Genomic DNA, 14,686 nt, shown 5'->3' on the forward strand with positions numbered 1-14,686 from the left:
TTAGGTTGTCTTTTTGTTTTGTTGATGGTTTCCTTTGCTGTGCAGAAGCTTTTTAGTTTGATGTAGTCTCATTTGTTCATTTTTTCTTTTGTTTCCCTTGCCCGGTCAGACATGGGACTTGAAAATATGCTGCTAAGACTGATGTCAAAGAGCGTACTGCCTATGTTTTCTTCGAGAAGTTTCATGGTTTCAGGTATTACATTCAAGTCTTTAATCCATTTTGAGTTGATTTTTGTGCATGGTGTAAGGGAATGGTCTACTTTCATTCTTCTGCATGTGGCTTTCCAGTTTTCCCAACACCATTGATTGAAGAGACTCTCCTTTCTCCATCGTATGCTCTTGGCTCCCTTGTCAAATATTAGCTGTCCATAATACGTGTGGGTTTACTTCTGGGCTCTCAATTCTGTTCGATTGATCTGTGTGTATGTTTTTGTGCCAGTACCATGCTGTTTTGCTTACTATGGCTTTGTAGTATATTTTGAAATCAGGGAGTGTGATACCTCCAGCTTTGTTCTTTTTTCTCAGGAATCCTTTGGCTACTCGGAGTCTTTTGTTATTTCATATAAATTTTAGGATTCTTTGTTCTATTTCTGCGAAAAATGTTCTTGGAACTTTGATAGGGATGGCATTGAATCTATAGATTGCTTTAGGAAGTATAGAAATTTTAACAATGCTAATTCTTCCAATCCAAGAGCACAGAATATCTTTCCATTTCTTTGTGTCTTCTTCAATTTCTTTCAACAATGTTTTATAGTTTTTGGTGTATAGATCTTTCACCTCTTTGGTTAAGTTTATTCCTAGGTATTTTATTCTTTTTGTTGCAATTGTAAACGGGATTGTATTCTTAATTTCTCTTTCTGCTACTTTGTTGTTAGTGTATAGAAACACAACCGATTTTTGTATGTTGATTTTGTATCCAGTGACTTGACTGTATTTCTTTATTGTTGCTAAAAGTTTTTTAGTGGATTCTTTAGGGTTTTCTAGATATAAAATCATGTCATCTGCCAATTGTGACAGTTTCACTTCTTCTTTTCCAATGTGGATTCCTTTCATTTCTTTTTCTTGCCTGATTGCTCTTGCTAGGACTTCCAATACTATGTTAAATAAGAGTGGTGACAGTGGGCATCCTTGTCTGGTTCCTGTTCTTAGAGGGATAGCTTTCAGTTTTTCTCCATTGAGGATGATATTTGCTGTGGGTTTGTCAGATATGGCCTTTATTATGTTGAGGTATTTTCCTTCTATACCCATTTTATTTAGAGTTTTTATCATAAATGGATGCTGTATCTCGTCAAATGCTTTCTCTGCATCTATTGAGATGATCATGTGATTTTTATTCTTCATTTTGTTAACGTGGTGTATCAAGTTGATAGATTTGCAGATGTTGAACTATCCCTGCATCCCTGGAATGAAACCCACTTGATCATGATGTATGACATTTTTAATGTATTGTTGTATTCGATTTGCTAGTATTTTGTTGAAGATTTTTGCATTGATGTTCACCAGTGATATTGGCCTGTAATTTTCTTTTTTTGTGTTGTCCTTGTCTGGTTTTGGTATCAAGATAATGTTGGCTTCGTAGAATGAGTTAGGAAGCCTCCCCCTCCTCTTCAACTTTTTGGAAGAGTTTGAGAAGGATAGGTATTAAGTCTTCTCTGAATGTTTGGTAGACTTCACCAGGGAAGCCATCTGGTCCTGGACTTTTATTTTTTGGGAGGTTTTGATTGCTGTTTCGATCTCCTTACTGGTGATTGGTCTATTCAAATTTTCTACTTCTTCTTGGTCCAGTTTTGGAAGGTTCTATGTCTCTAAGAATTTATCCATTTCTGCTAGATTATCCAATTTGTTGGCATATAGATTTTCATAGTATTCTCTTATTATCTTTTGTATTTCTGAGGTGTCCATTGTAATCTCTCCTCTTTCATTTCTGATTTTATTTATTTGAGACTTCTCTCTTTTTTTCTTGGTGAGTCTAGCTAAGGGTTTGTCAATTTTGTTTATCTTTTCAAAGAACAAGCTCTTGGTTTCATTAATTTTTTTCTATTTTTTTTAGTCTTTATTTCTGCTCTGATTTTTCTTATTTCCTTCCTTCTGCTGATTTTGGGCTTTGTTTGTTGTTGTTTTTCTAGTACCTTTAGATGCACTTTTAGATTGTCTATTTGGAATTCTTCTTCTTTGTTGAGGTAGGCCTGCATTGCTATAAACTTCCCTCTTAGAACCACTTTTGCTGTATCCCATAGATTTTGGCATGTCATGTTTTCATTTTCATTTGTCTCCAGGAATTTTTTGATTTCTTCATTGACCCAATCGTTGTTCAGTAGCATTTGTTTAATCTCCACATTTTTGTGGCTTTTCTGGTTTTCTTCCTGTAGTTGATTTCCAGTTTCATACCTTTGTGGTCAGAAAAGATGCATGGTATTATTTCAACCTTCTTAAATTTATTGAGACTTGTTTGTGGCCTAATATGTGATCAATCCTGGAGAATGTTTCATGGGCATTTGAAAAGAATGTGTATTCTGTGGTTTTTGGATGGAATGTTCTGTATATATCTACTAAGTCCATCTGGTCTAATGTGTCCTTTAAGGCCAGTGTTTCCTTACTGATCTTCTGTTTGGGTGATCTATCCATTGGTGTAAGTAGAGTGTTAAAGTCCCCTACTATGATTGTGTTACTGTCTATTTCTCCTTTTATGTCTGTTAATAATTGCTTTATATAATTAGGTGCTCCTATTTGGGGTGTATAGATATTAACAAGTGTTATATTTTCTTGTTGGACTGTTCCCTTTATCATTATGTAATGCCCGTCTTTGTCTCTTGTTACAGTTTTGGTTTGAAAGTCTATTTTGTCTGATATACGTATTGCCACTCCCGCTTTCTTTTCTTTGCCATTTGCATGGAATATCTTTTTCCATCCTTTCACTTTCAGTTTGTGAGTGTCTGTAGGTCTGAAGTGTGTCTCTTGTATGCAGCATATACATGGGTCTCGTTTTTTTAATCCAATTGGCCACCCTATGGCATTTGATTGGAGCATTTAGTCCATTGACATTTAAAGTAGCTATTGATAAGTATGTATTTATGGCCATTTTGTCACTTTTTTTTTCCTGGGTGTTTTAGTAGTTCTTCTCTGTTCCTTTCTTTTTCTCTTGCTGTCTTCCCTTGCAGTTTGATGACTATCTTTAGTAAAATGTTTGATTTCTTTTCTCTTACTTTTTTTCTTGCTTGTTATAGGTTTCTGATTTGTGATTACCATGAGGCTCCTATTTAATATACCAGGCATATAACAGTCTATATTGAGTTGATAGACTGTTTAGTGTGAGCTCTTTCTAAAAGCTCTACTTTTTCACTCTCCTCCTCCCACATTATATATTTTTCAAATCATATATAGTCTCTTGTTTAGTGTGTGTCCATCCATTACCCTTTTATCTTTGAAATAGGTGATTTTAGTACACTTGTCTTTCAACCTTCATATTATCTTCACAGGTAGCTGATCTGCTGCCTTTACTATATTTTTACCTTACAAGTGATTTTATTGCCTGGTTTTTTGTTGTTGTTGTTTTGTTGATAATTTTTTTTAATCTCTATTTGTGGTCATTGCTTTCCCACTTAAATAAGTCCCTGCAGCATTTCTTGCAGAACTGGTTTCTTTGTGATAAACTCCTATAATTTTTGCTTGTCTGGGAAGCTCTTTATCTCTTCTTCCATTCTGAATGACAACTCTAATGGATAGAGTATTCTTGGCTGTAGGTTTTTTCCTTTTAGCACTTTAAATATGTCATGCCATTCTCTTCTCGCCTGTAGGGTCTCAGCTGAGAAGTCTGCTGATAGCCTGATGGGCTTCCCTTTATACGTCACTTGTGGCCTTTCTCTTGCTGCTTTTAGGATTTTCTCTCTGTCTTTAATTTTGGACATTTTGATTATAATATGTCTTGGTGTGGGCCTCTTTGGGCTTATCTTCTTTGGAGCTCTCTGTGCTTCCTGAACTTGGATGTCTGTTTCCTTCCTCAGGTTAGGAAAATTTTCCTCTATTATTTCTACAGATAAATTTTCTGCCCCTTTGTCACTCTCCTCTCCTTCTGGGACACCTCTAATCCAAATGTTAGCATGCTTGATATTGTCCCAGAGTTCCCTTAGACTGTTCTTATTCTAATTCTTTTTTCTCTTTTCTGTTCTGCTTGCATGATTTCCTTTAGTCTTTTGTCTAGCTCACTGATCCATTCTTCTGCTTCCTCTACTCTGCTATTGAGTCCCTCTAGTGAATTTCTCATTTCAAGTATTGTATTCTTCATTTCTGATTGGTTTTTTTTAATATCTTCCAGCTTTTTGCTGATGTGCTCACTGTGTTCATCCATTCTTCTCCGCGTATCTGTGAGCATCCTCATGATATTTTGTTTGAACTCTTTGTTGAGTAGGTCGCTAGCTTCTGTTTCATTTAGTCCTTTTTCTGGGGTTTTGTACTGTTCCCTTGCTTGGAAAGTATTCCTTTGCCTCCTCCTTATGCCTCTTTCTTTGTGCTTATTTCTATGTATTAGGTGAGTCGGCTATGTCTCCTGATCTTGGAGAAGTGGCCTTATGTATGAGATGCTTTATGAGGCCCAGCAGTGTGCTTCCCTCTCATCACCAGTCTATAAGAACCAGGAGTGACCTCTTTGTGGGCTACTTGTGTCCTTCTGCTGTGGCAGGGTTGTTCCCACTGCGGGTACCCAGGGAGTCTAATCTTCCCTTCCCTGGCCAGCTGTTTGTAAATCCGGTTTGGGGAGTCTCAGCACTGTTGGCTACCAAGTCTATCAGCACACTCCTATTGCAGTTGCCCTCTTAATTGGCTTGGTACCCAGTGTAGCTGGTTGCTAGGCTCAGGGGGTACAGTTGTGATAGACCTAAGGCCTACAAGGCTGTTGCCAGTTCTCTTAGGAGTGCAGCTGAGTGGGGCTGGCCCTTGGCATGGGGCACTCAATTGTTTCAGGCTTTGGAAGGTGGGGCTGATCCTTTTTATGGCTATTTGTGAAGCACAGGTCTTCTGTGCTGATAAGCCTCACCCCCCCACAGGACCATAAACACCATCAACACAGTTCTGGTCTGTGCACACTTCTCAACCCCCTGGAGCGTACCCTGATGCCACACTGCAGAGGCCCCCACCTGTCCACCAATGCCCCCCCCCCCAACAGTTCACCTGGTCCTCTCACAGGCCCTGCCCCACAGAGGCAGACACCCTTGCCTGCCTGTAGAGGATCAAGGCACCCAGTCAATGCAGGCTGAAAAGTAGCCTGGGGGCTTACTGGGGCCAGTCCTTAGGGCAGGTTGCCTTCCCTGGCTGAACTGGATTAAAGCTGTTCTCTAGTGGGTGTGGCAGACCCCTGGGCTAACAGGCCAAGGGATGAACCTCAATGGCCCCCACCGGGGTCCTGTCAGCATGCCTGGGCCAGCTCAGAACAATGGCCCCCACAAATGTCTCAGTCTCTGGAGAGGTCCCTCCTCTCACCAAGATGCCCCCAGATCCCACCAGGTGAGTCTCGTTTTATGAAAGGACTGTCAGCCTTCTCTCTGGTGATTTTAGGTTGTTGCAGTGAGTGAGTTTGTGTGTGGGCCCTTTAAGACCTGGGTCTTTTCGGCTTTAGGCTGATAGCTTTTCTGGGGGTATCCTCCCTGCAGTTAATAGCCAGCAAAGCCAGACAGTAAGAACCCCCGTCTCAGGTGGGCTGAGTCTGAAGGATGCTTATAGCCATATCGGCCCCACTCCGGACCTCACTCCTCCAGGGAGGGCTGCGTACCTTAGGGGGCTCCCACCTGGCCAGCTGAGAAGCTCCACTGCTCCGAAAGGTGACTTTTTTCCTCTCCAGAAGGAATTTCTGCCTCTTCTGCCTTTATCAGGACTGTCCCTTGTAGTGGGGGTTCTTTTTATCCAGTTTTCAATCCAGGATAATTGTTCCAAAAATTATTGTAACCTGGTTGTGTTCGTGGGAGGAGACGAGTTCAACATCTGCTCACACTGCCATCTTGACAAGATCTTACGTTTAACTTTTTAAGAAACCGTCAACCTATTTTCCAAAGTGGTGGTATAATTTTATATTCCCAGGAGTTACAGTTCCTCCACATCCCTGTCAACACTTCGTATGGTCAATCTTTTAAATTTTAGCTATTCTAACAGGTTTGTGGTGGTATCTCTTGTGGCCTTAATTTATATTTCTCTAGAAACTAATGATATTGAGCATCTTTTCATGCACTTATTTCCCATTCTTTTGGTGAAGTATCTGATCAAATATTTTGCTTATTTTTTATTTGCCTGTTTCCTTATTATTGAGTTTTAAAAATTCTTTATATATTCTTGATACAAGTCCTTTATTGGATACACGATTTGCAAATATTATCTCCTAGTCTGTGGTTTTTTCATTTTATTCTTCGGATAGTATCTTTCAAAGAGCAAAAGTTTTCAATTTTGAAGAAGTTTAATTTATCAACTTTGTCTTTTATGGATTGTGCCACATGTCCTTACCTAAGGAATATTTGTCTAATCCAAGTTCATAAAGATTTTATTCTATATTTTCTTCTAGAACTTTTGTATTTCAGGCTTACATTAAGGTATATGATCCATTTTGAGTTAATCTTTGCATATGGTTAAGACCAAAATGCATTTGGTTAAGGCCCAAAGTTAATACGTAATCATGAAATGTGTTGGGTAATGAAATTAAAGATAGTTTTCCTTGTTTCAAATTTTTTCTTTTAGAATATTGTTACATTAACTTTTCAATAAATAGACCATTGTAAAAAGGAAATACTATGAGGAAAAGATGTGTTCCTAAGCCGAGCCCTAAACCTAATCCCCTGAAATGCTGACTTGACTAATGCAGCTGAGACACTAGCAACATTAGCTGCCACTCAGAGGGAGTGAGACAGATAACCCAACAGGTATATGTGGAAACGGTGAAAACTTATTGTCGGAAGTAGTTCTCCATGGGTTTCTCACATTTCTGAATATACTGTGAGCAGAGGCAGTAAACAACCTTTGTTGTGGACTGTCTTTTTAAGGATGTTTGCACTGAGAACAGCCTTGGAAAACAGAGATAGTACCCTACAGAGAAGAAAGCAGGTTTGTTTGCTTTCCAGTAAAACAAAGATAATGTTTCCCTCCAGAACAGAATTTTGGGCAGATTTGCTTGTATCCTATTATAAAAGATGGAGGTTTTCTAAATTTGGGATTCTTCAACTGTGACACAAACCCACTGAGTGTGCAGCATCTATCTGGGCCACTCTGCACCACTACCATGGGATTCGGGGGCCAGGGGAACTGACATGAACTTGAAGCTTATTGGCTTGCCAGGCTGTGAGTAACAAAGTCCTTTGTGTCTATCCCAGGAGTCTTTTATTCTATATTTTCTTCTTCTGCTAGGTCACTTTGTTAATCTGCAAGTAGGGTAAAATCTCAGACCCTTCACAGTTCTTGACACTTACCTCTACTCTTTAGGCCTTAATACAGACCCCCCTAAGTGCATAACTGAGTCAGTCTACTTAGTTAGGCAGCACATGCTGTCAGTGATGCTACACTTGCCATGCACTCTTCTATGGCCATGGAGCTCGTGCCTAACCCTACCTAGGAAACTTGTATACCACTCCGCATAATAAAGTGATATTAGCTCAGAGAAGAGGATTGCCTACAACACTGCAAGAAAGAGAAAATTAGTATTAGTCCCTCTTGTATAATGTCACTTATATGTGGAATCTAAAAAAGCTAAACTCATAAAAACAAAGTAGAATGGTGGTTACCAGGGGCTAGGGGTTAGGGTCACTGAGGAGATGTTGCTTAAGGGTACAAACTTGCAACTAGCAGGTAAATAAGTCCTGGAGATCTAATGCATAGTGATTATAGTCAACTAATCAGCATATAGCGATTATAGTCAACAATATTGTATTATAAGCTTCAAAGTTTCTAAGAGACTTGATCTTAATTGTTCTTACCATAAAAAAAGAAATGAGAATTATGTGATGTGGCAGAGATGTTAGCTAATGCCATGGTGGTAATTATACTGCAATATATAAATGGATCAAATCAACATGTTGTACACCTTAAACTTACACAATGTTTTATGCCAATTATAAATAAATAAATATTTGTCCTTCAGAAGTAGGTTTATAGTTTTGGGCAATTTATGAGTCTGCCTTCTTCCACTTCAAATAGATGTTAACATTTCAGGACATCTGAGATAAACCTACTTTTTAAAGCTGGGACCTAATCCGCAAGATCATTTATCCAGCAAGACTAATATTTTAACATAAATACAGAAATAACAAACTATAGAATTAGTTTAAGAGTCACTTTATGTTCTTACTTTGGCCAACTCATTATCAGGTTCAACAGCTAGTACTTTCCTCAAATCTTCTCCAGCCTCCTGCAGCTTGTTTTGATGTTTATATGTAGTGGCACGCCGCAGAAGAGCTGAAAAGTTACCAAAATAAAAGTTACAGTTTTTAACATATGGCATCATAGTTAGAGCATATTTTTCAAGAGGAAGAATATACGTAGCACAGAACAGGTTAGGATGCGACTGTGCAAAGTTTAACTACACCTGTTTTCATATTGTTGCACGTAGAGAAAATGACACTGAGGCAAACAGAAGAGGCTGCATCAGGCAACTGTCCCCTCCAACAACCTGGCCCCTTGGCAGCCCCAGGCCCTGACAGCTCCTCCAAGGGCTTAGAGACTCCATACCTCAACCCTTCAGAGCCACCAGGCTGTGCTACAATACTGGGAAGATTTTCACTAAACAATAACATTTTTCTCCTTATAATCATCACTAGTTTTATTTTATCACTTTATGAAAACTTAGAAAACCCTTTATTCAAAGTTAGCATATTACGGCATCTGGCTCAGAACATGGGTCATTACTGAAATCTATAGCAATCTCCAAAATGATTAGAAGGAGGTATTTCACATAGGGAACTGAGAGAATCCTGACTGTTAAGTCAGCTAGGTTTAGAAATTGAGCACTTTGGCAATTTGCATCAGATTTTTTCGTAGGTTTCAATGTATAATTTGATAATTATTTTGTACTGAAAATGAATGCCTTTCTAGTCTCATCATTATCCATTATATAATGAGAGAACTTGGTGTAATAAGTCATTATTTCAAAAATAATTACACTTGGAAATCTGAAAAGTGAGAAATTTATATCTACTATGTTTTAATATGCTATTTAAAACATAAATTTAACCAATTTGATTTTAGTCTTAGAATGAGCCATGAAAATCCAAAGGATAAATCATTTTGTCATAAATTTAATCAAAACTGTAACACTATAAGTACAAGTTTAGCTCTTACTACTACTACTCAGATTTCAGAAGGGAATGTCCATAAAGAAATATTCATGATATAACAATTATCATTTTTTTAAACTTTTTATTTTGGAAATAATTTTAGATTTATAGAAGAGTTGCAAAAATAATACAGAGAGTCTCATATACCTTCACTCAGAGTTCCCTAATGCTAACATCCTTCATAACTATGGTATTTTGTCAAAACTAAGAAATTAACATTGGTACATTTACTATTAACTAAGCTACAGGCTTTCTTTGGATTTCACCAATTTTTCCACTAATGTCCTTTGTCTGTTCCAGGACGTAATCCAAATACCACAATGCATTTAGAACAATTATGTGGGGCCGGCCCCTTGGCCAAGTGGTTAAATTCGCAACCTCTGCTTCGGCAGCCCAGGGTTTCGGGGGTTCAGATCCTGGGCGGAAATGATACTGCTCACCAGGCCATGCTAAGGCGGCATCCCACATAGCTCAACCAGAAGGCCCTACAATTATAATATACAACTATGTACTGGGGGGTCTTCAGGAGAAGAAGAAGGAAAGAAAAGACAGCAACAGATGTTAGCTCAGGGGCCAATCTAAAAAAAAAAAATAGAATAAAGAGCTCTTTCTACTTTAGGAAAAAAACCAATTATCTTTTGAGTAAAAAATAAAATTTTGAAGAGGAAGTTATTTATTCACTTAAGCAAACATACTAATGTTTTATGGCCATACTCATTACTAGATTTGGCTCTCTCAAGTTTGTTTTTTAAATAGGAAAGATTCTAGCACTTAAGAAATTACTCAAACAGGGAAAGAATGAAAATATAAGGCCATTCTAGTGGCAGAAGAGTAGCACAGTGGTTGAATGTGGGCTCTGGAGTCTGTTGTCCAGGGTTGAGTTCTGGCTCTGCCATTTCCTAGTTATGTGACCTTGGGTGAGTTGTTTAATCTTTTTATGCCTCAGTTCCCTCTTTTGTAAAATGAGTGTACTAATAACAGTATCTGCACCTCTACTGAGCTGTTGTGAAAATTAACAGAGTTAATACATGTAAAGCGCTTGGCATAGAGCCTCGCACAGTGGTGGTGTGGGCCCATCAGGAAATCATAAAATTTTACCAGGCACCTGCCTAAAGCGGGGAGCACACTCATACTCTACAATAGAGACAAAATACAGGCACAAGAGGACTTTACTGGTGAAAGGAGGGCAATCCATGGCAATGACAGTCGGGGCTGATGCACCAAGATACCCCCTCAGCACACCTATGGTTTCTGCTTATCCATGTTTGTAGGCACAAAAGGGTACAACACATGTGAAAAAAAAATTAAGAGTTTATATTTATTTGCATCCATAAATGTTTAAAGAAATTGAATGAGTCTATTATAATTTATGCTGCTCCCTCTTGGAAAGATTCTTTCTTGATAACAGAAAAGTAGAGTCTGACTTGCACACTTCAGGCTTGGACCATGGCAAGGTGGCACAGTCACAGAGACAGGGAATCAGGACACAGTACAGGTTTTGGTGGAAAGATGCAGTCAGTTTGGACATGTTTAATCTAAAATGTCTATGGACATCCAGGTGACAATGCCCACAAAGCAGCTGGTAGAAGATTCTAGAGCCTGGGTGTGGGCTCATTATATTATATTAATAACTATCAGAAAATCTACATTAAATTATACTTAAATATTTTTTGGATAAAAAGACACAGTTCAATAAGCCAGTAACAAAAAGATAAATACTGTCTGATTCCACTTATATGAGGTATCTAGAACAGTAAAATCATAGAGACAGAAAGTAGAATGGTGGTTGCTAGAGACTGGGCAAAGGGGAGAATAGAGAGTTGTTATTTAATGGGTACAGAGTTTCAGTTTTGCAAGATAAAAAAAGTTCTGGAGATGGACGGTAGTGATGACTGCACAACAATATGAATATATTTAATACCACTGAACTGTACATTTAAAAATGATTTAAGATGGTAAATTTCATGTTATATGTATTTTACCACAATAAAAAAATTTAAAGGAAAAACAAAGCACATTCAAATGCAAGTCTGAGATATTTCTCTAAAAACACATATACCTTTTATTCAATCTTCTTGGATTATTAGCTACTTGAGTGCAAATAATCAGGAACTTAAATTCCAAGTTAAACTGGAAATTAAAAGTAACTTTATGAAGGTAATGATTCACATAGAGAAATTTGACGTTATTTGAAATGTAAATGTAATGAGTGTCTTCACAAATGGTCTTTAACAGATCCTGCTGTAAATTTAAAAGCATTCTATGATATGTTTTACCCTTTAAATTTCCAGGTTCTAACTCCAAGACCTTTTCACAATCCTGAAAAGCGCTGTTCCAGTTCTGTAGTTTGATTTCTGCTTGAGCGCGGTTATTATAGGCCACTATGGTGGGAAGCACTGATATGCTCCTATAAAAGAGACATTTATTGGCAACAAGCAGACCAGAGGCAAACATAAGATAGAGAAACTCAACTAAAGTTGTAAATAAAACAATTATAGCCTGTGTTACGGGTGGAATTGTGTCCCTCAAAATTCATATGTTGAAGTCCTAACCCCTAGTACCTCAGAATGTGACTGTATTTGAATATAGTCTTTAAAGAGATGTTTAAGTTAAATCAGGTCGTGAGGGTGGGCCCTAATCCAATATGACTGGTGTCCTTATAAGAACAGGAGATTGGAACACAGGCAAGCACAGAGGAAAGACCACTTGAAAATACAGAAAGATAGCCACACAAGCCAAGGAGAGGGGCCTGAGAAGAAACCAACCCTGCCAACACCTTGATCTCAGACTTCTAGCCTCCAGAACCGTGAGAAAACAAACTTCTGTTGTTTAAACCACTCAGTCTGTAGCACGTTGTTACGGACGCCCAGGAAAACTAAAACTGCCTGCACCATCAAAAGTATTAAAATACAATTCCATAAACGTAATAAATTAATATTTAGACAGATGCTTAAACATCCAGTGAAGAGGTTTACAGTTGACTCTGCCTTTAGAGGAGCCATGGTATTTAAACACCCATAGATCTTCTTAAAAATCAGTTTAGTTAACGTCAAATATCAAATACATTTTTTTGACTCCTTGGGGACGATTTCCTAGTACAAAAAATTGGAGCAACTGACCACAACTAATATCCTTTATTAAGTTGTTATTGTGTTAACAGACACAAATAAATCGTAATCTAAAAGTAGATTTAACTCTAAGGAAGTGATCATAATTTAATCAAGGAATTTAATTGAAGGAAACAGAGAATAGTAGTAATTGAGGAATATAGATTTTAAGAGAGCAAATTTCACTACACTTAGTGTATGGATGCAAAATAATTAAGGAAAAGAAGAACTTAACTAAGTTCTTTCAGTTCTACCTTGCTGTTTCTTAAAAAGTTGATTTGGAATGCAGTGAAATAATGCATTCCTAGAGATAGGAAAAATAATGGTATCAGTGCATTGAATTTTGTAAATCCAGAAGAAGATGAAATGGAAAAGTCACAAAAAGTGTCAATTTACTAAGATCATTAAAGATGAATATAAAGAAACTACATGGTTGGGTAGAGACTAAACGTGGAAAATGCATGTAAGAAGAAATAACACAAGTACCTGACAATACTTCCCACATGCCAGGCACTCAACGCTAAACTCATTTAATCCTCATTACAATTTGGAGGAGGTATTACTGCTCTTCCCATTCTACAGAGGAGAAAATGGATGCAACAGAAAGGTTAAGTAACATGCCCAAGGCCACAAGCTAGTAAATGGTTGAGTCAGGATTCAAACAGGCTGCCTTTCAGCATGCTTTAATCCTCACAGCTGCTCTGAGGTAGGCACTGTAATAGCCTCATCACATTAAGAAAGCTGAGTTGAGAGAGATGAAGAATCTGTTCCAGGTCAGAAAGTCTGAGTTCCCTTAACCATTATGCTATGCTGCTTTAATTCTTCACCTCTATCATTTCTTGAAAGAAGACAAGAAAAATTTTGTTCCCTGTGATAGACAAGAGATTCTTTACTGGTAGAAATCTACAAGAAGAGAGAGAAGGATATCAGAGCTGACATCCACCTGCCTGAACAGGGGAATCTGTACTGAATGAATGATACATTGATATCCTCTTTACCTTGTATGTTCACTTAAATAGTTGAGGTAAACTTCTTTAGAGATGCAAACAACATTGAAAAAAATTGGTGGAAGGAAGATTGTACAGAGTTTAGTTCTAAAATTAGTGGTTCTATAAGCACAGTTTGTCTATAATAATATTTTAGGAAATTAGTCTACTTTTCATATACTGTAAGAGCTTCAAAAGTTCATACAAGTACTTACTGAACATCTACCATGAACCAGGTACTTTGCTGGGCCTTGGAGATACAATGGTATAAAAAATCTAACAGGTGGGCTCTGCTCTTACAGAGCTTACAGTCTAGTTAGCATCAGATCACACAAACTTAAACTGTAACTCCATCAAATACTATAAAGAAGAAATAAGATTGCTAGAAGAGCCTATAAATTGGAGGTGGGGGGTATGGAATGGGTGGAGATTTAACCTGGTCTGGGAAGTAAAGGAAGACTTGTCCAAAGAAGTGAGGCAAGGGCTGAGATCTGAAGGATAAATTAGAGTTAACTAGATAATGAGAAGAGGGAAGAGTATCCTAGACAGAGGACCCAGCATATGCAAAGGTCCTGGGGTGGAAGGTAGCACCATGTACTAAGATTAGATCCAGGCAATCTGACCACAGAACTTGAGTTCTTAACCTCTATGCTATATGGACTTTCTGTCAAGTTCTATCCTATTTTCTCTGTAAAATAGGAAAGTCGGGACCTTTGTCAAAAGTGGGAGTTGGTGGGAGCTTAGAGGTCTCAGAAAAGTATTGAAAAAACAAGGCAGACACAAGTGAATTTATGATAAACCACAAGTACAATATCTTGAGTGATTCTGACACAGACTTTTTAGCTTATTTATATCATTTCAACAATTAAATTTAAACATTATCATTTTTTTAAATGTTAAGTTAAACCACAGCAAAAATCTGCTCACCTAGTATAATACATCACAGCTTCTTCATAATCTCCTGAGTTGAAAGCTTCATTTCCTTTTTCCTTTTCACGGGTAGCAAGAAAATCCTTCTCCTTCTCAGTTAGACCTAGAAATAAATGTTACCTGCTGTAAGTAAACATATAATTTTAAGAATTTTTTAAAAATTAAATTCCAAGAATGATTATTTTAACAGAAGCAGAAAACTGTAAAATAAATAAAAGAAAATAAAAGGTTTTCCAAGTTTAAGAATGTTTCTTTTTTTTAATCATTCATAATTTTTGAAGGTTTAGGTTTTTTGATTGGTTTTGTTTCACTTTAAAGGTGCTATATGCCTATGGACTTCAAAAGAAAACAAAGTGTTCCAGTT

The 14,686-nt window shown here is 37.5% G+C and overlaps 1 protein-coding gene across 2 annotated transcripts in view; it reads right to left on the bottom strand.

The window, feature by feature from the left end:
• Nucleotides 1–14,686, bottom strand: part of SPAG1 (sperm associated antigen 1) — a 76,590-nt gene that overhangs the window by 46,570 nt on the left and 15,334 nt on the right. For both annotated transcript variants that reach the window (XM_046642372.1, XM_046642373.1), the window contains 3 exons: nucleotides 14,320–14,425; nucleotides 11,576–11,706; nucleotides 8,315–8,421 (listed from right to left, as the gene is read on the bottom strand). In XM_046642372.1, coding sequence (XP_046498328.1) covers nucleotides 8,315–8,421; nucleotides 11,576–11,706; nucleotides 14,320–14,425 — 344 coding nt within the window. The remainder of the gene's footprint in view (nucleotides 1–8,314; nucleotides 8,422–11,575; nucleotides 11,707–14,319; nucleotides 14,426–14,686) is intronic.

Source organism: Equus quagga, chromosome 16, assembly GCF_021613505.1.
Source record: "Equus quagga isolate Etosha38 chromosome 16, UCLA_HA_Equagga_1.0, whole genome shotgun sequence".
Taxonomy (NCBI): Eukaryota; Metazoa; Chordata; class Mammalia; order Perissodactyla; family Equidae; genus Equus; species Equus quagga.